This window comes from Rhinatrema bivittatum, chromosome 16, assembly GCF_901001135.1.
Source record: "Rhinatrema bivittatum chromosome 16, aRhiBiv1.1, whole genome shotgun sequence".
NCBI classification, from domain to species: domain Eukaryota; kingdom Metazoa; phylum Chordata; class Amphibia; order Gymnophiona; family Rhinatrematidae; genus Rhinatrema; species Rhinatrema bivittatum.
This window is the reverse complement of record NC_042630.1, coordinates 32112035-32133832: the sequence shown is the minus strand read 5'-3', so window position 1 is coordinate 32133832 and position 21798 is coordinate 32112035. Positions and strand designations below refer to the sequence as shown.

General features: G+C 51.3%; 1 protein-coding gene across 1 annotated transcript in view; it reads left to right on the top strand.

The window, feature by feature from the left end:
- Positions 1–21516, top strand: part of RNF115 (ring finger protein 115) — a 35773-nt gene extending 14257 nt beyond the window's left edge. Inside the window, exons 3-9 of the mRNA XM_029581052.1 lie at positions 6545–6602; positions 15831–16042; positions 16761–16832; positions 17823–17895; positions 18526–18619; positions 19111–19226; positions 20015–21516. Of these exons, the coding sequence (XP_029436912.1) occupies positions 6545–6602; positions 15831–16042; positions 16761–16832; positions 17823–17895; positions 18526–18619; positions 19111–19226; positions 20015–20146 (757 nt within the window). The 3' untranslated portion in view covers positions 20147–21516. The remainder of the gene's footprint in view (positions 1–6544; positions 6603–15830; positions 16043–16760; positions 16833–17822; positions 17896–18525; positions 18620–19110; positions 19227–20014) is intronic.
- The last annotated feature ends 282 nt before the right edge of the window (positions 21517–21798 follow it).

Here is a 21798-nt window from a genome sequence, read left to right as displayed (position 1 = left end):
GGTTCAGCTTTTGTCCTCAGAATCTGAATGGAAAGCTGTGTTAGCAGCGGCTGTGGCTGTTCATAATTTCCCTGTCTGATCGGGTGAGGAGGGGAGTTGCCTTTCTTCCTGTTGTATGGTGGGTGTCCATGTTTTTGCAAACTGTCTGATCCCTGGCAGCTCCTCTTCCCATCCAGGTCCATAAGTAGTCATTTGTACTTTTTTTTTTTTTTTTTTTCTCCTTTCTGCCATCCTCGGGAGGGGTGGCGGAGCCGCTCCAGACTTGCATGACATGTCTCATTTCTCAGCTGTGCAAGCCCTTATGAAAAACATGTTTGTTTTTTCAGGAGCTGCGAGATGTCAAACTGAAATGCTAATGCAGGGGAGGGGCAGGAGGCAGCCGTCACCACTAGAAATGTCACTCTCTCTTTAACAGGTTTAATTAAAGACTCCTCTCTTGTCCTCTGTAGGCCAGCTCACCTTCAGACGGGCGTTCAGGCCAGCCTCAAGTTCCAGAGGGCAAATGGTGTGATTTTTGAGAATTTGAAGGTCTAGGCAATACAGTTTAGAATTGGAGGAGGGGGGCGATGATTAGATGGACCCAAATGAAACCAGTAGTGTAGCAGACACTTCCCTTGCCCCTAGGCATTTGGCCAACTCTGGCATGTGATTGAAGAAAATTTTTATCTTGATACACAATACATGTTTTCAGCTCCACCTTATTACTGGAAAAGAAAGAGAAACTGTTCAGAAGATGCTGTGTGGGGTGTTTTTTTTTGGTTTTTTTTTTTTAAGTTGAGGGCATCACCAATGAAAAAGTGAATTATACTTTCATCCTAACCTTGCTGAAAAGCTTCAAACCAGTTTAGCTAAATGAAGTACAAAGCAAGCAGGCATATAGTGCTATTGCCCAACCACTCCCATATATAGGGGAGTTGATGTACATTTTTAATCTTCCTCCTCGTCCTGCCAGACTAGTAACCTGTGCAATTCTCCCTCCCACCAGCAGATGGGGACAGAGCGTGAAAGCTTCCTCTCCTGACGTCACTACTGTAAAGGTAGTCTCTGCCTCCAGCAGAGGGTATGGAGCACAGATGTCGCTGGTCCAGCAGTGAGAGGAGTGGCTCAAGGGCAGCGACCTTCCTTTAAAGTCTCACTTTCCCTGGGGGCCAGGGTCAACGGCCTCCGTAGGTCTGAGCTTCCCAAAATCGCCTAAACTGAGTGGTGGCTTAAAAATAAATAAATAAATAAAGGGGGGGGGGGTGGAGTGGCAGAGAAACAGCCCAGCCCAAACCATCACAACCTACCCCCCCCCCCCCAGGTAGGCAAGGGGAGGAAGTGTAGCAGGTGCGGGGCCCGACGGGTCCCTAGCGTCGCTGGCTCTTTCTGCCACAGCTGTGAGGGCGAGAAGCTGGGGAGCCACGTCCTTTCTGCTGCTGCTTCTGGAGCCGGTTTCAGGGCAGTCGAAGCAATCCTCCGCAGCCCTGGCAACCTGAGCCTCCGGGGGAGGAGAAGTCCGAATTTTCCTCTGACTTCATTTTGGCTATGCACCAAGCCTATCTCCAGATGAGGGAGAAGCAGAGCAAGTGAGCTTCTCTGGAGTGGGGGGGAGCCCAAGTCACACTGAGGCTGGGAGGATTGGACGGGGCGGGGAGGTGGTGAGGAGGAACCTGAGGCTTAGAGACTCGATTGTGCGTATTTTGTTTAGGGCAGATGAGCTGGGAGCCCTAATTTCAAAGGTCTCGCAGGTCCCAAGTCTGAAAGAGGAATTTCCCAAAGCTTAAAATGAAGGGGAACCTTGCAAAGCCTTTCCCATCCATTCAGCAGTGCAGGGCGTGCTGTCGGCGTGGGAGATCCCGGACTCTAGGCTTAGAAGCCGTGGAACCATGCAGAGGCTGCACCTAATAGAACGGCAGGATAAGGAGAGGCTTCTGGATCTGCCTAGAGGGGGATGCAGCTATCAGAGCAGTGGCAAAGAAAACTGTCACATGGAGCTGCCTGAAAGGCTCTCGGCACAGGAAAGTGGAGACGTTACTGAGAGGTTTTGAGCTATCATCCCTGGTCCTCCAGGTGTCTGTGTGGAGGTTATGTAGCCAGGGCCCTTCTAATGTGGCCTCAGCAAGAAATCCAGGGTCCTGAGGAAGCAGGGGAGATAGGGTGGGAGTGACCCTAATGGATTTAGCAGCGGCCTTTGTGGCAGATATGCAATCTACGACCTTATAAGAGTCTTAGCTAAATTAGCAGCAACAGAGGTCATGGCAGGACTGCTATTATGGCTGAAAAACTGGGCGGCAGACTCTGTGCCAAGACCAGGCTGGGGAAGCTACTCTTTTTTTTTTTTTTTTTTTTTTTTTTTAAAGGGAGGCCACTGTTCGGAGAGGAAAAGATGGTCAAAGACTGGGGAGGAGCAAGGCCCCAGAGGTTACTGGGGAAAAAAAGCCCAGAGGCTTCGTGGGGGGGGAGGGGTGGGGTTATTGGAGACAGTGGCCCAGGGAGTATAGACAGAAGGGCAATAGAGGTCATATCTCCCTCCCAGTTAGAATTCTGGGCAGATCTCAGCCCTTTTGGGGGAACACCCAAGCCCCCTCTTAGTGACAAAAGTGCTCAGTGACAGGGAGCACAGCCCCTCCATGATTCCCCAGATCTTTCATCAGGAGTGGGCCAAGGTAATGGGTCCTGGATATAATAAGCAGAGGGTATGACCCAGAGTTAAAATTCACCTTAAAGGACTCCTTAATTTCCTCCCCATTCAGGGCAAGCAGGAGAGAGGCAGAGTGTTGGACAGGTTAGTCCAGCTCCAGGCCACTATCCCAGTACCACCCAGTCAGGAAGGCACAGGGGGGGATACTCCACTTATTTTCTAGTACCCAAACAGGAAGGGAGCTTTCGGCCTGTGCTGGACCTAAAGCAGGTAAACAAGGCCTTGGTAGTTCCCCCATTTCCGCATGGAGTCACTAGCAACAGTAAAGGCAGGGGAATTTCTGGCACCCTTAGATCTGCCAGAAGTGACTTTCACTTTCCCATCAAGAAGGATTTCCAGCGCTTCTTACAATTTGAAATAGCCAGTCAGCATTACCAGTTCAGGGCGCTCACCTTTGGACTGGCTACAATGCCAAGGACCTTTACAAAGGTGATTGGTGGTGGCGGCCTTCTTAAGGAAGGAAGGAAGGAAGGGTCAAAGTGCACCCTTACCTGGATGACTGGCTAATAAGAGACACCTCCCTACAGGAAGGCCGACAGGCCCCAGAGAGAACAATTCAGGTCCTGGAGAAATTAGGCTGCATGGTGAACAAGGCAAAGAGACAGTTCCGACTGGCTTAGGTGCTGGGGTACATGGGGGAGGGGGCTGCTTTTCGACACCAAATTAGGGAGAGTGTATCTAACGGACAGAAGGCTAGGGAAGCTGCAGGAACAAGCACCGACTCTGTTGCAGATCCCACTCCCATGTGAATGGAGGTGCTTACAGGTTCTGGGCTCCATGGCAGCGGTGATTGGGGTAGTGCCATGGGCGAGAGCTCGTGTGCTCCCTCTTCAGGCATACTTACACAACTGGTCACCACAGGGTCAACAGTACGAGAAGAAACTTCAATTAATCCCCCAAAGCAGGCAGAGTCTGCAGTGGTGGCTAGAGCAATCTTTCCTGAGGAGCCCCTCTGGACCCGCCGTCTGGGGTGGGGAACATGCTTATCAGGGCCAAGCGACTCTTAAGCTCCATAAACCTATTCAGGGTAGCCCTAGGCCACTTTCAGTCTCTGTTAAAGAAGCGGTTCAGGTCCGCTGGGACATCGCTGTGGCTTCTGTGAGCAAGCAAGGGGGGCACAAGAAGCACAGCCCTAACAGAGGCAGATCTCGTTTATGAAGATGGCGGAGAGGCATTTCATGGATCTCTCTGCGCTGCACAGTGGACAAACGTACAAGTGGATTTTCTCAGCCGCTGGGAGCTGGCAGAAGAGGCGTTTGTCCTTTATAAGGAGGGCATGGGGCACTCCACAGTGGGATTTCATGGCAACAAAGAGGAATACCAAGGTCGGTCGAAGGAAAGAGCGGTTCCAGGGGGTTGGACGCCCTGGCCGGCAGATCAGATGGCGAGCGTATTTCCGCCTGGCCAGCGATGGGCAAGGTGGTCAGGAAAATCTCTCAACACCCAGGATGGGCGGTACTAATAGCGCCAGACAAGCCAAGGTGTCCCTGGTACGCAGATCTGAACCAATCTCGTACATAAGGGAGTCGGCACTCCTCAAGCAGGGGCCAATAGTGATGGTAAATTCAGAAAGACTCTCTCTTACGGCCTGGCTATTGAGAGGAGAAGGTTTAACAAAAGAGGGTATTCAGCCCAAGTAAACACTACGCTGTTAAAGGCAAGGACGAGGACCACCTCCTTCATATACCAGTCACATTTGGCTCCGATGAAAGCAGAGATCGCCTCGATCCTGCAGTTTTACAGGAAGGGCTAGGGGTCAACACGCTGAGGGTACAAGTAGCAGCGGTCGCATGATTCCAGAGGGCCATGCAAGGGGATCTCGGTGGCTGCTAACACAGATGTGATGCGTTTTCTCAGGGGAGCAAAGCAGGTGAGACCACACTAAAAGGTGGGACCTGAACTGAAGGTGCTAGCCAGAGCACCCTTTGAAGCCATTAGGGACACTTTCCCCTAAGATCTAACACTGAAGATGGTGACATTGGTAGCCCTGTGTTCAGCCAGAAGGATCTCTGAGTTGAAGGCACTCTTTTGCAGGGATCCATCCTTATCCTTGCTGAAAGTAAAAGTGACAATCTGATCGGTACCCACCTTCCTGCCCAAGTTGGTATTGGACTTTCACCTCAAATTGGCCACTCTCTCTCTTCCCAGATTTAGCAAGGTGGCGTGCATAGGAAAACCCAACTTTGAGGTTCCTAGATGTTCGCAGGTGCCTGTTGAAATACCTGGAAGTGACCAATAACTTCAGGAAATCAAACAGGCTATTTATCCTGAAGGCAGGGCCCGGAAAAGGACAGGCAGTTTCCAAGGCCTCAGTCGCCAGATGGATCAGGGAGACAGTAGCAGCAGCTTACATACTGGAACCCAGCGGGTCTGAGGGTGCATTCTGTGAGAGCACAGGCAGCGTCTTGGACAGAATTCATAGCGGTTACGCCTGGGGACATCTTCAGGGCGGCCCACATGGGCATCCTTCCACTTTTTACAAAGCATTATAGATCATGCCTCCCAAGAAAGGGGAGCCGAGCTTTAGTACAGGGCTCCTAGGAGCAGCACGTGGGATCCCACCCGGGGCGAGTGCCGCTTAGGTACATCCCATAGGTTACTGGTCTGGCAGGTCGATGAGGAAGGTACAATTAGATCTTACCTGCTAACTGGCATTCCTCAAGTCCTGCCAGACCAGTCTGGATCCCTCCTGTAAAAAAAGAAATAGAGGTTAATACGTACCCAAATAAGTAAATGAGAATAAAAGAAACAAGGGAACACAGAGGAATGCGAAGGCAGGGCGTTCTCTGCTTTTTCATTACCATTCTCATTACATTTTTGGTTTTCTGGCTTCCCTTACTGCAGGAAGTAGGGAACCAGCATTCTATAATATCAGGGGAATTATCACCCTGAGGAGGGAGACAGACAAGGAAGCAGATCAGCTGATGAGCTAAGACTCCTTAAAATGAAAAAAAAAGAGGGGTACAGAAAGATATAAAGGTACAAGTGACAAGCCACTCTTCGGCAAAAGACTGCTGACTTCCTCTCTGTTGGCCCAGCCTTTATGGTAATGACGTCAGAGGAAGCCATCGCACTCTGCCCCCATCTGCTGGTGGGAGGGAGAATGCCACAGGTTACTGGTCTGGCAGGACGCCAGGAAAGCCAATTAGCAGGTAAGACCTAATTATACCCTGCCACAGGTGATGTTGAGGGAGAATGAGAAATGTATTTATTTGTGGCAAGGTTGGGAAGTACTGTTTTGTCTCAGTATTAGAAAACAGTGGAGCTCCTGGCGTTAACCTGCTCTTGCAGTGATGCATCCGAGGAGCCTGTTGTGCCTTCATGTGCCCTGCACAGAAATGCTGTCGGTTGTGCCAGTGCAGGCATGGCCTCATGTCAGTGTCCTAGGCTAATCACGCAGTTCTGGCCTGACTCTACTCTTTTTCTGCCTTCAGAATACTAAGTGTCCTTTTTGGTCCAGCTTTTTGATGTGCATCCTGTAGAGCCTGCCTCCTTCAGATAGGCAGGCAAGAATTCCCGGTTAGTTAGCTCTGGCTGATTGGGAATCCAGTCTTCCTCCCCGAAGCTCACTTGACTGCTAGAACCAGCCAGCTGGCATGTATGCGGTTCTTGGTGTGCCACAGTCCAGTGCAGCCCCTCAAACTGCTCGTGCAGAAAAGTTGCTGCTTTATCCAGCAGCGCTCTTGGCCACTCGCTTCTTTTTAACGTGTCAAGTTTGTCTTTAAGTTGCTGGCGTCTTCCGGGCGCTGGTACAGGAGGGGAGGGCATCTGCTCCCTGTGCTGCGCTTTGGGAATCCCCAGCTGGGGATATGGAGGGAGGGGGGGGGAGCTGTTTTTGTTTCTAATGCCCTGTCTGTGACTCAGTTTCCTAGATGGCGGCGGCAGCGGAGGAGACGACGCCACGTCGACGCAGTTCGCAGAGGTAAGCGCCTCCCGTCCGGAAGTCTTCGAGCAAGGCTTGGAGGGCAGTGGGGGAGGTTGCCTGCAGGAGCAGTGGGTTACGTTCTGTATATAAACTGACCAGGTAGGAGTTGGAAGTGCTCTCCAGTGGGTTAATAAAACTGTCGTCCAGGCCCATCTCCCCCCCTCTAGACTTTGTTCTCTTCAGATCCCTAGAAATGTAAAGATTAACAAACGGCCCGTGGGTGAGCTGCTTCAGGCTTCTGCAGAAACGGTGGTGTCTGAATATAAAATTTAAATTGTAGGTTGGTTTACATCATCGGTGTTTGTTTTCAGGCTGGAGTTCAGACGGCGAGATGATACCTTCTGTTTAACAGCTGTTGGCGTGGCACTGGATCCCACGTACTTACTCAGATCTTGAGATGCATCTCCTATTTAAAAAAAAAAAAACAAAACCCCAAGAGAATTTTGGAGAGGCAAATTTAAAACACAGACCACCTTCTCTTCCACCGTGCTAGAGGCGTGGGGCCTGGGATCTCGTGTCCCGGGGCTTGTTCTGAATTTTATTTCTGGCCCCCAACTGCTACCCTGCTACTCCTGAGAAGTGACAGGGGAAATAAGGGGGGATGTTGAAAACAAGAGTCACAGAGTTAACAGATTTAAAATCTGCCAGGCCGGGGTTCTTATTCCTTCAGCTGGCAGCAGTGGGGGAGACTACGTCCTCCAACACACTCTCCACCTGTGCCAGAAGGGCACTTTATGGGGGATGGAAGGGAGGTGTAACACGTTACGGGCAGGAGCTGCTGCCGGCTGAGGCTGGTGTACGATGCCGTGCCAGCAGGGCTGCTCGGATGAATTATTGATCCGGTGAGGGCCTTTGTGAAACACGATGACTGGTCCGCAGTCGGGTATGGCCGTCCCTTTTATCCTCTTCTCTAGATTTCTTGATCCTCTCCCCTGCCACGCACTTTTTAGGCAGAAAGAGCAGTGACCTAGGCTTCGGATTCCCAGTACAGGTGCAGATGAGGTTTTGGTGACCAGAGTGCCGGGGAAAGTCGAGGAATAAGCACCAATAAGCCGTCTTGGGTTCGTAAGCATGTTGGAAGTGAGGTCATTTGGTTTCCGGAGTCCAACCTCAGCTGAGGTGCAGAGAGAGTGCTTATCTGGGCATATGTAACTGGCAGTCTGACACCTTTTTTTAGTTTCTCTGATCTGCTAACCCCCATAGCCAGGTCTTATTCAGGGTTAATGGTATCTGGCCATAGATAAGGGGACTGCATTCTTATGTGAGAGCTGTCTGTATCAGACGAAACTGCATGTTCCCTGTACGTACCTGGATCAGTCCAGAATGTGGGTTGAGCCTCCTGTCCAGCAGGTGGAGACAGACCAAAACTGAAAGGGTGACCTATATCAGGACAGCCTACCCTGCAGCCCTTCAGTATTTGTCTCCAGCAGATGCAGGCAGCTCACCTTGCGATTCCTTTATACCCTGCGGGGTTGTCTTTCTACTTGTTTCTCAAGCTCAAGCAAGTATTATTGGTCTTTGTGCCTACTTTAAAAAAAAAAAAAAAAAAAGTTTTGAAACTGGTTTGTGTTTTGTTTTTTTTTTTTCCTCTCAGCTCTGTCATTCAGGGGACAGCGCTGTGTCTTCGCTCTTGGGGGGCCTAGAAGGGCTTGCCCCTTGAGTTTTCTCAGTCTAGGCTTCCTTCCTGGTGAACTGGGGCGATACTGGTGGTCCAGTCACTCCCCCACTAAATTAACTGCCTTGAGCCCCGGGACGTTGTATTCCCCGGCAGCACTGACAGGGAAGTCCATTCCCCTGTCTGACAAAAAAAAAAAAAAACAAAACCCAAAAAATGAATATAAGATAAAGAAATAAGGTTTCTTATTGCTTCTAATTGTCAGGCAGTTTACTCCCTCTGCAGTAGCAGAGAAAGGAACGGGCAGGGTTCAGTCACCTGCACTTGCTCCTCTCCCCAGCGCTTCTCAGCTGATTTTTTTTTTTTTCTCCTGCCCGGCGTTTCCCTGTCAGCCATGCCCCGATCTCATGCTTGCTTAGCCTGCGGGAAGCCTGCCTTGCAGCTCTCCCGCGATGGGCTTTGCTCAGGGTGCTTACCGGGTGGGGAGGGTTCCTCTGCTGCACCGACCCCCACCAGGGACCCGGGAGCGTTCATCGCACCACATGGCCAAGGCCGTTCCTGAGCCAGCAAACCACAGGAACAGCGGCCATTTTAGGTATTAGTGCAGCTCCCGATTCGGAGTTGCAGGGGGGAGAGGAGCCAGATTTTCAGGTTTCTCCCCCCGGGAAATCCAGGCCATGTTTTTTTCCTCAGAATTTGTGCTGTTGATGTACAAATCATACCTGGCTAGCTTGCAGGAGGAAGAGGTCCTCCACAACCCAAAACTCCACAGATGCCCGCTCCTGCAGCGCCAGATCCGCAAGGCTCCATCAGGATTAGAGTGGTACCGGGGGAACATCCCCCACCCCCCCACTCCCAGATCCGCCTCAGCCACCCACAATCCCGGATCTGGATGCGGATTTGTCCTTGCTGGGTCCCCCTCTCGAAGGGGATGACCCTCGGGTACTACGTTTGTTTCAAAGGGAGGAGCTGGAGCCGCTCATTACCTTCATCCTACAGGAGCTGGGGATTGAAGTCCCTCCAGATGATACGGTTACGGCCGTAATGCCAGCCCATGTGAACCTGGTCCTGGCGGGACTCAGGGCGCCTCCACGCACTTTTCCTGTTCATCCCATGCACAAGCTGCTGCTCCTTCGGGAATGGGAAGCTCCCGAGATGGGGCTATGAGTGGGTAGAGCGATGGACAAGCTCTATCCTCTTCCCAAGGATTGCCTGGACATGCTGAAAATTCCCAAGGTGGACTCATCCATTTCTGCAGTCACCAAGCACACCACCATTCCGATGGTGGGAGCCACCGCTCTGAAGGATGTCCAGGACCACAAACTTGAATTTTATCTCAAGCGTATCTTCAAAGTCTTGGCCTTAGGGGTTCAGGGGACGATCTGCAGCTGTCTCATGCAGCAGGCAAGTCTTAGGTGGGTCCAACAATTGCTCAGCACCCAGGACATCCCATCTGCTTAGGCGGAGCAGGCTGAACGACTGGAGGGCGCAGTGGCGTATGGAGTGGATGATCTCTGATTTACGCCGTGTACAAGCCAAGGCAATGGTCTCGGCAGTGTCAGCCAGACACATCCTCTGGCTGCGCAACTGGTCGGCAGACTCTTCTTCCAAGTCCCAGCTGGGCACACATCCTTTCAAGGGTAAGTTGCTTTTTGTCGAGGACCTAGAACAACTTATTAAATCCTTGGGCGAGAACAAGATTCACAAGCTACTGGAGGACTGCCCTAAACGCCCTAGGTCTTTCTTTCCTACGCGTTCCTGTTTCAGGGGGCAGAGGAGGTATACCAACAGGGCACGGGGTTCCTTTCCTAGAGGGAACTCCAGGTCCCAATCCTGGGCTCATTCCTTTCATGGCCGCCGGGCCTTCCGGGATGGTAACCCACAACATTCCACTGCAAACCCTGCCTCCCAGTGAGATCCGGCCGGCCCATTCCTCCATTCCAGACTTAGGTGGATGTCTTTCCTGTTTTCTGGAGGAATGGGTCAAAATCACATCTGACCAGTGGGTCCTCGAGGTGATAAAGCAAGGTTATGCTTTAGAGTTTGCTCGAGATCTGCCGGACCTGTATATGATCTCCCCTTGCGGTCCCCGGAAGCGGGCGGCCATCTGTCACTCTCACCAGGCTCCAGGATTTGGGAGCCATAGTCCCAGTGCCGGTGGAGGAACAAGGCAGCGGCCAGTATTCCATCTACTTCATCATACCAAAGAGACAGTTCTTTCTGTCCCATCTTGGATCTCAAGAGTCAATCGGGCCCTCAAGGTACCCCATTTCCGGATGGAAACCTTGAGGGCGGTGATAGCGGCTGTTCGTCCAAGAGAATATCTGGCCTCCCTCGACCTGACGGAGGCCTATCTCCATATACCTATTCGTCACGAGCATCAGAAGTATCTCCATTTCAACATCCTGGGCCAACATTTCCAGTTCCGAGCTCTGCCTTTCGGCCTCGCCACCGCGCCACGCACCTTTACCAAGGTCATGCTAATGGTGGTGGCAGCTCTTCGCCGAGAAGGAATCCTAGTCCATCCTTACCTGGACGACTGGCTCGAGCGGGCCAAGTCGGTGACTTTCTGCAGCATAGCGGTCGATCAGGTCCTTGCTCTCCTCACCTCCCTCGGGTGGATAGGCAATTTCTCCAAGAACAACCTTCAGCCCTCCCAGGTCCTGGAATTCCTGGGGGTGCATTTCGATACCTGAGTCAGCAAGGTGTTCCTCCCGGACGCTCGGGCGCTCAAGCTTATGGACCAAGTGAACAAACTTCTCTCGCTCCCGCTTCCCACAGCATGGGACTAAGTTCTAGACGCCCCTATCTCTCTGATTCTACCATTGCCAACATACAATGGTGGCTTTCGCCAACGCACCTCTTGAAGGTAATGCCCTTACTGACTACGCAGTGGATCGTAGTAACGACAGATGCCAGCCTCTCTGGGTTGGGAGCGGTTTGTCAATCCCAGGCCGCACAGGGCTACTGGTCCCAAGTCCAGTCCCGCTGGCACATCAATCGTCTGGAGGCCGAGCGGTGCGCCTGGCTCTCAAGGTCTTCATCCCTCTGATCCGCCGCAGAGTGGTGTGTGTGCTATCCGACAATTCCACCACGGTGGCCTATATCAATCGACAGGGGGGTACCAGGAGTCGCCTCAAAACCAGAAAGCTACTCACCTGGGTGGAGCGGCGCCTGGCGGCTTCTCACAAAGCAGGCAAAGAGAATGTCCAAGCCGATTTCCTCAGCCGTCAACATCTCTATCCCGGCGAGTGGGAGCTGTCAGACGCAATGATGGACCTGATTATTCACAGGTGGGGTCGTCCTCACCTGGACCTGATGGCTACCTTGGGCAATGCCAAAGCTCCCAGATTCTTCAGCCGCAAGAGGGAGCACTGCTCAGAAGGGGTGGATGCCCTGGCCCCACTACGTTCTCCTCTACGTGTTCCCTCCGTGGCCACTAGTGGAAAAAGTTCTCAGAAGAATAGAACTCCACAGGGGGCTGGTCATCCTCGTGGCACCTGAGTGGCCCCGCAGACCGTGGTTCGCGGATCTGGTAATTCTGGCGACGGACAGTCCTCTTCGCCTCTGCCATCTACCACACCAACTTCGGCAGGGTCCTATATTTTTCGACCAGGTGGATCGCTTCTGTCTAGCGGCCTGGCTTTTGAACGGTGGAGATTAAGAAGGGATATAAGGAGGAAGTTATTTCCACCCTGTTGCGGTCTCAGAAGCCATCTACCTCCCTTGCTTATGTCCAGGTATGGAAAGTTTTGAAACTCTGTGCGGAATCCGGCGTTCCGGCTCGTAAGGCTCAGATATCCCAGGTCCTTTCTTTCTTTCAGAAGGGTCTATCGAAAGGTTTGTCTTTCAGCTCTCGTTGAGTCCAAGTGTCCGCCCTCTGCTCCCTCCTAGGCAGCGTTGAGAGAGATTCGATGGCGGCTCATCCGGATATCATTCGTTTCCTCAAAGGTGCCAAGTACTTGAAGCCGCCTGTTCGGGCTACTTGTCCCTCGTGGAGTCTTAATTTGGTCCTTCGGGCCCTCTGCGAGGCACCCTTCGAACCTCTCCATCGGGCTACCCTCAAAGATTTGACGCTCAAGACTGTTTCTCTGGTTGCCATTTCCTCCGCCAGAAGAATGTCTGAGATTCAAGCATTGTCTTGTAGGGAACCTTTTCTGCATTTCACGGATTCTGGGGTTTCCCTCAAGACGGTACCTTCCTTCTTGCCAAAGGTGGTTTCTTCCTTTCATGTTAACCAATCGGTGGAACTCCTGGCTTTTTCTCCAGAAGATATAGCAGGTACGGCAGGGGGTGATCTTTAGGCATCTTGTTGTGAAGCGGGTTTTATTGTACTACCTTCAGGTCACCAATGAGTTCTGAGTTTCGGATCATCTTTTTGTTCTCTGGAGTGGCCCAAATAGGGGCCACTCCAGAGGCCACTCTAAGGCTACGATTGCTCATTGGTTGAAGGAGGCAATTGCCTCAGCATGCATCTGTCATGGCCGAGTGGTTCCAGAAGGTCTTAAGGCTCATTCTTTGCGTTCTCAGGCTACGTCGTGGGCGGAGAGCCAGTCTGTTTCTCCTCAGGAGATATGCAGGGCAGCTACGTGGAAATCTGTGCACGCGTTTGCCCGGCATTACCATCTGGATGTTCGGGCTCCAATTTTTGGGTCCTTCAGAAGGCAGGTTCTTCGAGCGGAACTGTCTTGGTCCCACCCTATTTAGGGAAGCTTTGGTACATCCCACGATCTGGACTGATCCGGGTACATACAGGGAAAGGAAAACTGGTTCTTACCTGCTAATTTTCGTTCCTGTAGTACCACGGATCAGTCCAGATGCCCTCCCATGTTTTTCATTGGTCTGTCCGCTCGAAGTCTTTCTTGTCCTTACAGATATTTCTGGATATTTTTTTTTTCTGGATTTTCATTGACTGCACCGGAAGCATCTCTTATGACTGATGTTTATATAAGAGCGCATATTTACAGAGTTCATTCAATTGTTCTGTTCAATTATTTCACTGATTTATTAGTTATCGTGTTACTTGCTTGATCTTCTCGTTGTCTTTATACTTTTCTGCTTTGACAGTGGTTATACTGAAGGGGCTGCAGGGTAGGCTCTGTCCTGATATAGGATACCCTTTTCAGTTTTGGTCTGTCTCCATCTGCTGGACAGGAGGCTTAACCCACGGTCTGGACTGATCCGTGGTACTACAGGAATGAAAATTAGCAGGTAAGAACTAATTTTCCTATCTTATTGATTGGAAGCTGAGCTGTGGAAGTGTGTATTCTTCCTTTTTCTTTTTTTTTTTCCTTTTTTTTTTTTTTCTTTTTGGTTTCAGCAGTTGTCTCTTGCTCCTTGAGTTTTCCAGCTCAATCAGATCCAGGGCTGAGATCTGACACCAGGAACTTTCATTTGCAACTATCCCAAGGATTTTTTTTTTCCCTGCCCTGTCAGCTTGCTGTAGTCTAGACATAGCCTGGAACCCTGAATTTGGCCTCTGGATTGCACAGTGACAAAGTCCTGCTGCCTCCCCACTATGCCCAGTCCCGGACCGAGCTGGAGAGTGGTAGATCTAAGTAAGGAGCTGGTTATTTAAAAAAAAAAAAAAATTATTTCTCTTCTTGTGATGCAGCGTGCACCGGCTGTTTGGCAACACCATTCACAGGGATTTTGTGTGTTTAATGCCATAGAAGAGGGCTTCTCGGCAGGGTCTGGCTTGCAGGATATCTAGAACAAGTGACTTCGAGGGCACCTTGGCCTCTCTCTCCGGACCCGCACCACTGCAGTTAGATTCCCAGGAGGACGCATCGCACGCTCTTGCTGTGGAATGAGCAGTGCAGATCGTATCGCAGTGCAGGGCTGCTTATTTCAGCTGCGTCATGCCTGCTCAGCATAGTCTCCTGGCATTAAACTCTGGCTGTGGTTGAAACCTCCGTTCGCTGTTGTAAGCCTGGAATTTATTTTTTTTTTTGTATATCTAATTACTCGCTGTTCCAGGCTTGAGCAGTGTGCAGGTGGATGGTGTCGAAGCCGACAGGTGATAGCTGCCGGGTGGGGTGGGTGACTGGGTTACGGTAACCAAACGGCTGCTGTCCTTGCCATTCTCACTCTGTGTCCTGAGGACAAACCTGAAGTGCTTACCCACGTGGCCCCCGGGGGTCTCTCTCTTTCTACTCAGGCCCCACCACTCCCTTTGGGCCAACCGAGACTCGCCTTGCAAGTTCGTGTAGCAGTCCAAGACCTCACCTTCAGAATGGGGACTTTCGGGGAAAATTTGTTTTTTAAATGAACAGTTTTCCTGACTGGTGAGCTCATGCTTGAAGCTGGGGGTGTTTTGGGGTTTTTTTTCTTTTAAAGCAGATTTTTATACACACTTGGGTGTTGGAGAAGGGACCTGGCAGGTGGAGTAGGTGGCCAGTGTCCTCGGGTCTGTGTGTAAAAGCAGGGAATGCATCCATTTAATTGTGAAATACACCCAGGCTTTCAAGGTCGAGCACTTTTTATTGATCACTGGCAAAGAATTAACATCTAAAGTTACATACTTGAATGTAAAATACAGCAGACAGTACCTGTGGGACTTTTACCCCTTGTAACCGCAGCTACCAGAGGCAGCCAGAATGAAGGGATCAAATTGTATCACAGCCTGAGAATATCCATCTTGAGTACAGGATAGAGAGACGATGGGACTGGAAAGTGTAACAGAAAAACACCACATTTAGATGATGCAAGTTGGTTTTTTTTGTTGTATTTTTTCCTTTTCCCTGTAGTCCTCAGGCAGGACATTTAAATAAGTTCTCCAGGTTTGACAAAAGGCAGCATATCTCTCGGAGGAACTCGTCACAGCTGACCTATATTCGGGTTAAAACAAAAAACCAGATCTGCCGTCCTAGTGTTCAGGTGGAATTTCAAGACGGCTAAAAATAATCTATGGCATTGACCAATTAGAATCTGCTTATTCAGCCAGTTCAATAGCAAAATGCAGCAGAAACCAGGGACCGCTTCTAGTAGCCACTGCCAGCTCAGACAATGTGTGGGGTTTTTCTTTTATTTTAATGCAGCACTAGATTGAAGCTGCTGCCGGCCTAGCATTCCCTCTCTTTGGTGCACTGCAGCTGGAGGCTTTGCGAGGGCTGGGCGCGAGGAGCAAGCACCTGGGGTCGTGCGCTGCCGCAGCCTGGCCCACAAGCAGCAGCACATGCGAGAAGAGAGCTGCTGTCCTTGCTACGTGAGCAGCTCTGTGCATTGGGGGTGGGGGTCTCAAGTTGCATCTCTCTCTTGGGCTGTAGGGCGACACCAGCACTGGTGCCAAGGGAATTTAAAACATAAACTCCCCTCCTCCCCTTTCGTTTTTTTGAGTTCTGCAGAGTGGAAGTAGATTTCCAGCTCTCAGATCTTTGTTTCGTAAAAGTTGCAAACGTGATGAAGGGCAGCGAGGATAGTGCAGGGTGCATGTACCAGGCAAAGCTCTGTTTACCATTAATGTGGACGCAGATGCCCTGCCGTCTCCAGGAATCTGCAGTTCTTTCCAGCTTCTGTCTCCTGATGCTTTGATTTTGACGCTTTCCCCTTTTGTCCTTAGCAGTTGTATGGGTGGTGGTTTTGTTTTTGTGGTTTTTTTTTCTTTGCAGCTCTGGGACCATTTGGATCACACCATGTTCTTCCCAGACTTCAGACCCTTCCTGAACAGCAGTTCCCTGGATCTGGACAGCAGAGACAACGAGAGGGGCCACCAAGCTCACGCGGACCTCTGGGGGCCCAGCAGGCCCCCGCGGCTTCCCATGACCCGGAGGTACCGATCGCGAGGCAGCTCGCGGCCCGATCGCTCTCCTGCCATTGAAGGGTACGTAGCGGGATTATTCACAGAGGAGACGGTTTGTTTATCCCTCCCCTGGCCTGTAAAAATCGGGCGTTCTTGCCAAAGTGGGTGAAACCAAAGGCCCATCGTGCTCTGCAAGTGGCGGGTGCTGCGAGAGTGCATGGTGATTGGGTTAGGATGGGATTTCTTTTCCCTTCCCAGAGATGTGATGCACACGGCCATGGTTGCTCTGCGCTGTCACACAAATGTTCATGGCATGAAACCTTCCAGACATGCAGAGAAGGGGTTAAAGACAAGCTAGCAAGCCCATGCAGTGAGAGACCCTCTGCTCTTATATACTCGGGAGTGACTGCATGTCCTGGACTTCTCAGATAGAAATGCCATACTGGTGCTCGGGGCTATCCTGGGCACAGACAGCATCCCCAGCCCCTGTTTGTCTGCTTGCTTTTCCTTCAGTTTCCTGATTATCTCTACCTTGCTCTCCAGGCCAGGTTGCCCAGCGTCTTTCTCCCCTCTGGTTTCCAGCAGCTCCTCTAGAGCATCCTCCGGTGCTTCAGCTTTGCCTAATAGAAAGCCCCCGCCCCTTGTCCTGGCTAGGAAAGAGGGTCTCATTGCAGACGCGAGGACGTTGGGGATGACAGGGGGCACGGGGCACGCTGAACCTATGCTGACTGCTTAACGCTGGATGTCTTGTACCGACTTGTCTGCTCACCGTGGCTTTTCGTTTTTCTCTTCCGGACAGAATCATCCAGCAGATCTTTGCGGGTTTTTTTGCAAACTCTGCGATGCCTGGATCCCAACACCCCTTTTCCTGGTGAGCAAATACGCTTCTTTCCTCCATCGTCCTCGCTATCGGTCGCTCTTGGCTTGAGCAGATGAAAATCCGAAGCGTGCGTCTCATCGGTGATTAGCCCGAGCTACTAATAGGTTATTCCCGTGGGGTGCTTAGCACACCCGACCTGAAAGCATGGCTTCTCCCAAGAATTCGGGGGGGGGGGGAAAGCCACAGAGCTGAAAGGCTGAGGACACAAACACACGCAAGCATCTCATGCAGTGTTGTGTAATTCAGGATAAGCATTAAGGTGCATGCCAGGAACGTTGACAGTAGACATGCTGTCGGCAGAGGTGTTTTGAAGGGGGAGCTCAGAAGTACTTTTTTTTTTTTTCTCTTTTTGTACTGAGACTCAGCTGTTAAAACAAACTACTTTTGGTTTAAATTCTGTAGCGCAGAAAGCTGCTGCTGTCTTGGAGCAATCCTGTCCATCCTCCTATCCCTGGGTTAGTGACACCCCCCCCCCCCCCCTCTATCAGCATGGGAGGAGTCTATCACCCCCCCAGCCCTGTAAGTCTCTCTTCAGGCGTTTTGAGTTAAACCGGACCCTGTAAAGGCTTGGCTCTTCTCTGCATGCAGGTGAAAAAGCCGCACTCGCTGATGGCCTGCAGCCAGCTCTGCTTCCCTGTTCCTGGATCCCAGGGCTAGGCCAGTGAGCACAGAGCTGCAGCAGGGGCCCGAGCTTGGGGGACAATGAGCCTTGTGTTGTGCTCTCAAAAGTGAAGGCCAGGTGTGCAAAGGAATCTCTTCCCTTCCCAGGCATTATAATTAGCATAGTGTACCTGCTGGGGGGAGGGAGAGGAGCAACAGTGCTCTGCAGGTCTCTCCTCAGCTGGTGAGGGCAGGTAGCCAGTCGTACTGTGGTGGTGACGGGAGGTTGATAACCCCGAGGTGAGACCACGTCTTTCTTGAATCGTTGGCTCGTGCTGCTGTGTTAAATGTTTGTGTGTGGGGTTTTTTTTGTTTTTATAGGAGTGGTATGCTGCACTCCAATCCCGGGGACTACGCCTGGGGACAGAGCGGTCTCGATGCCATTGTAACTCAGGTAAAATTTAAAGCCAGCGTTTCGGGGTCTTGTGTTATGCTCGCGTTTTGGCCGTGATGCATCGAGAGCCCAGCCCCTGAGTTCTCTCTTGGGCTTCCTGTCTCGCAGGTGGCCCGGAGGCCGCAGAGGAGGTGAGGTATGGCCTGCGCCATCACCAGGGAGGGTGGGGAAGGCCTTGAGGAGTGCAGAGTTCCATAACCAGCTGAGGAGTTCAAATCCCCTCTGCCACTCCTTGTGACCTTTGGCAAGTCACTTTACCCTCCATTGCCTGCGGGGACCGGGAAATAACCTCAGTACCTGAATTAATTTGTTTTGTCGCAAAAAGCTAACCAAAAAAAAAAAAAAGTTTGCCTAGTGTGATCCTTAGCACTGCCTGCACAGACAGATTTCATGTAACTTTATTAGAACTTTCTTTTAATTGAGTTCTGGTATTTGCCAGGGATTTGTTTTTTTTCCTTTTTTTAAGCCTGAGGAGGAATTGCTGGGGTGGGCTCCCATGGTGGTGGTGCATTCCCCCCTCATCAGTGGCCCAGATGTAGTGGGGGGTGGGCGGTAGCAAAGCAGGTTGAACGCCTGAGGGTTTCCATCTTGGAGCCACGTCTTGAGCCGTCTCTTTGGCTTTCTTTTTAGCTGTTGGGACAGTTGGAAAACACTGGCCCTCCCCCAGCTGACAAGGACAAGATCAGCTCCCTTCCCGTTGTGACAGTAACTCAGGAACAAGTTGGTAGGTGGATTGGATGTATTTATTTATTCCCTTCCCCCCCCCCCCCCCCCCCCCCAATTCTTTCCATGCCTTATTCTTTGACAAGCCTGGCCAGGCTGTGCCCAACCTGAGCAGCGTTGCATTCAGTGTGAGGCTGCCGCAGGCACCCATCTCTTGTTCTGGCGATGCCCTCGTGTCCTGCACCTGGCAGGAAGCAGGGAATGAGCTGCTGCCTTGCCATGATAGACTTCTAAATGCGGTGGGGCTTGCAATAAGTCCTTTTTCGTGTGCATAGAGAGGACAGAGTTTTGTTTTTTTTTTTGAAGAAGCATTTGGTTTGTTAGAGGGACACAGACCTCTTTGCGTATGGTAGCAAAGAGATGCAGATTGAGACGAGAGAGACTAGGAAGAAGGCAGTGAGAGGGCCACCCGGTCTCGCACGGATGGAGTTACCAGGCTGCTGACATTGCCTGTTGTATTGCTGATTGTCCATGTCTGTGTGCACGCTGCAGAGATGGGTCTGGAGTGTCCCGTCTGTAAGGAAGACTATGCAGCGGCGGAGCAGATTCGGCAGCTACCCTGCAATCACTACTTCCACAGCGACTGCATCGTGCCCTGGTTAGAAATGGTGAGTTTGGCGCTTTTTTTTTTTTTCTGACAACGGAGCAGCAAATCCCAGATTACTAATCTGGATTGTACTGCAAAGCTTGCCCATGCTGGGTCTCTTCTGAGTCTGTATAGGCATTTCAGGCTCTGGCTTAATTGGAATTTTATTACCTTTTTATTGTGCTTTCGTCATGGCACCTTGGCATGCATGCATGCAGCCACCTTTGGGGCGGAAAGTCAGGGTAAATGTCGTGATGGAGGGTGCACATCCCCTTCCACAGATCCAGAGAGAGGTGCACGACGATGGCCTCAACAAGTATATAAATAAAACATGTAATATAGCAATCGGAATATTTTATTTGCTTTGCGGTAATCTGAGTAGCCCGGGTTTGAAATCTTGGATTGGAGTAACGTAATCTGGCAGTTTCTCTCGTTTATATAGCTGAAGGGGGGGGGGGGGGCGGCATTGTGTGCCACCAGCCACAGTAAGAAAGCTAATGCCTTAGAGGGATATACTAACAGGTATTAAGTGCAAGACATGCAGAGTCCCAGATTTCAAACCATGGGAGGGAGGGGTAGTCGGGAGGGGGGGGGGCACTGGAACAAGTGCCCCAGGCTGGCGGTGCATTCCCTGTCTCAGAGGGAGTTAGATATGGCAGGTTGACTCCTTTACAAAGTCTCCCTGTCACTTGGATTCGCTGAAAAGCTTGTGCACGTAGCCAAAATAAAGTTTGGGGGGGTGAGGGGAAGAGAGCAAGCTGACCGTAACTTCTTTCTTTTTTTTTTTTTTCCTTTTAAATCCCCGTGCAGCATGACACGTGTCCAGTGTGTAGGAAGAGCTTGAACGGAGAGGATTCCAGCCAGCACACGGGGACCCCCGAGGCCACGGCAGGTCGCAGCTTCAGCAGCGACAGCCCGCTGCCAGACCGATGGACATTCTGAGCAGAGGCTGCAGGCCCCTTCCGCTCACCGGTGTATAGTGTATAAAAGAAAAGGAGAACAAGGAGCTGGAAACAAGAGGGGGGGGGGGGGGGAAGAGGGAACTTGCACCAGCCACCCTCCCCAAAGGCACATGCCATGAGTGTTGTCCCCTTCCCCCTTTCCAAACTAATGGGCGTCCGCAGATCGAATCGTAAAGCCATCGGAGGTGATGCTTGGCCCTTTGCAAAAAAAAAAAAAAAAAGGGGGGGGTGGAGAAAATGCTACATCTCGAGCACTCAACTCGATTTTATACTTGTGAGTATGTGAATCCGGTTTTGTTTTGTTTTTTCTGTTCGTCTTCAGCGGCCTGCCTCGCACTTTCCTGCTGACGAGGTGGGGGGATTCCTCCCTCTGCTGCTGTATCTTACGTAAGCTGCGGTGGGCTTGGTAGAGAGAGAGAGAGAGAATCCCAGAGCATAAATTTGGGTCCAGGTGCGGTCGTTCATCCTGGAAGTCTGGAAAAGCACCTGCCGCGCCACCTCTAGTGCGGCGGGCCTAGCAGGGCATTTCTGGCCACCCGGAGAGTGCATGAAAGCTTGAGAGAGGTGCAGTGCTGGAGGCTCCCCCTCCCACCCCCGGGGACCGTTGGCTATGGGGATGCGGAGTGGCTTGCCTGGATTGGAGCCGGCATCCCCAGAACGCCTCCTGATCCACGTGCTAGTGCCCCAGCTGGGAAAGTCACACTTGGTTGTACGTTGCCGCTTTCAGTAAAAAAAAGAAAACAAAATATTTGGCCAGATCAATCAGATAGGAGACACGGAGACAGGTGGGTAGAGGGGAGTCTCTCTCTCCGTTGGGGGGGGGGGGGGGCATTTCCTGGAAATTCAGGAGCCATGCATGAGGGAGGAGATTTATGTACACTTTTTGTTTGTTTTTTTTTTGGTGGCTGGGGAGGGCAGCATTCTGCTTTGGTGGAAGTGTTTTCAGACACAGGGTTGGCTATTTTTTTTTTTTCTGTGGTTACCTCTATCCTGAAGGCCAAATACCTTTTTTGGCTTTTGTCAAATGATTGTTTTATGCAGTCACCTGCCCCCGACTTTCCTATATTCATTTACCGAAACCTCCCCTGTTGGCCTTTGAATGAAAGCCGTACCCTCTTGTATTCTTCTCCGTACCACGCGGCAAGCAGCGACGCTCGCCTTGCATCTGCTGCCACCTGGCTGAGGTGGTGTTAAGCAGCTTTACCCGGTCGTTCCCACCCCCCCACAACAGCGTCTGAGGCCGTCTTAAAACACGCTCCAGATCCGTGCTGGCCGCAGTATCGTAACCGTGGCATGCCTGACCCGTCTGTACCACTAACCCACCCTCCCCGCCCCAGGGTTTCCAGGAAAGATACGTTAAAAGGATTTGCGCTCATGACTTTTGCCAGCCTCCCCATCCTTTTAAAGATGCTGCTGGGTGTGTCCACCTGCCACCCTGAGCGGTACCACGTGGTACAGCACTGCAAAATAAGGTTTTTATACGATTTGCCTTTCCTCATCCATACAGCTGGGAGCTTTTTTTTTTTCTTCTCTCTTTGTTTTGGATCGGGAGCAAAATCTACAGCAGCAACTGGCGATAACCTGTTCACTGCTGCACTATATATATATTTTTTTTAATTGCTGATTTCAAAT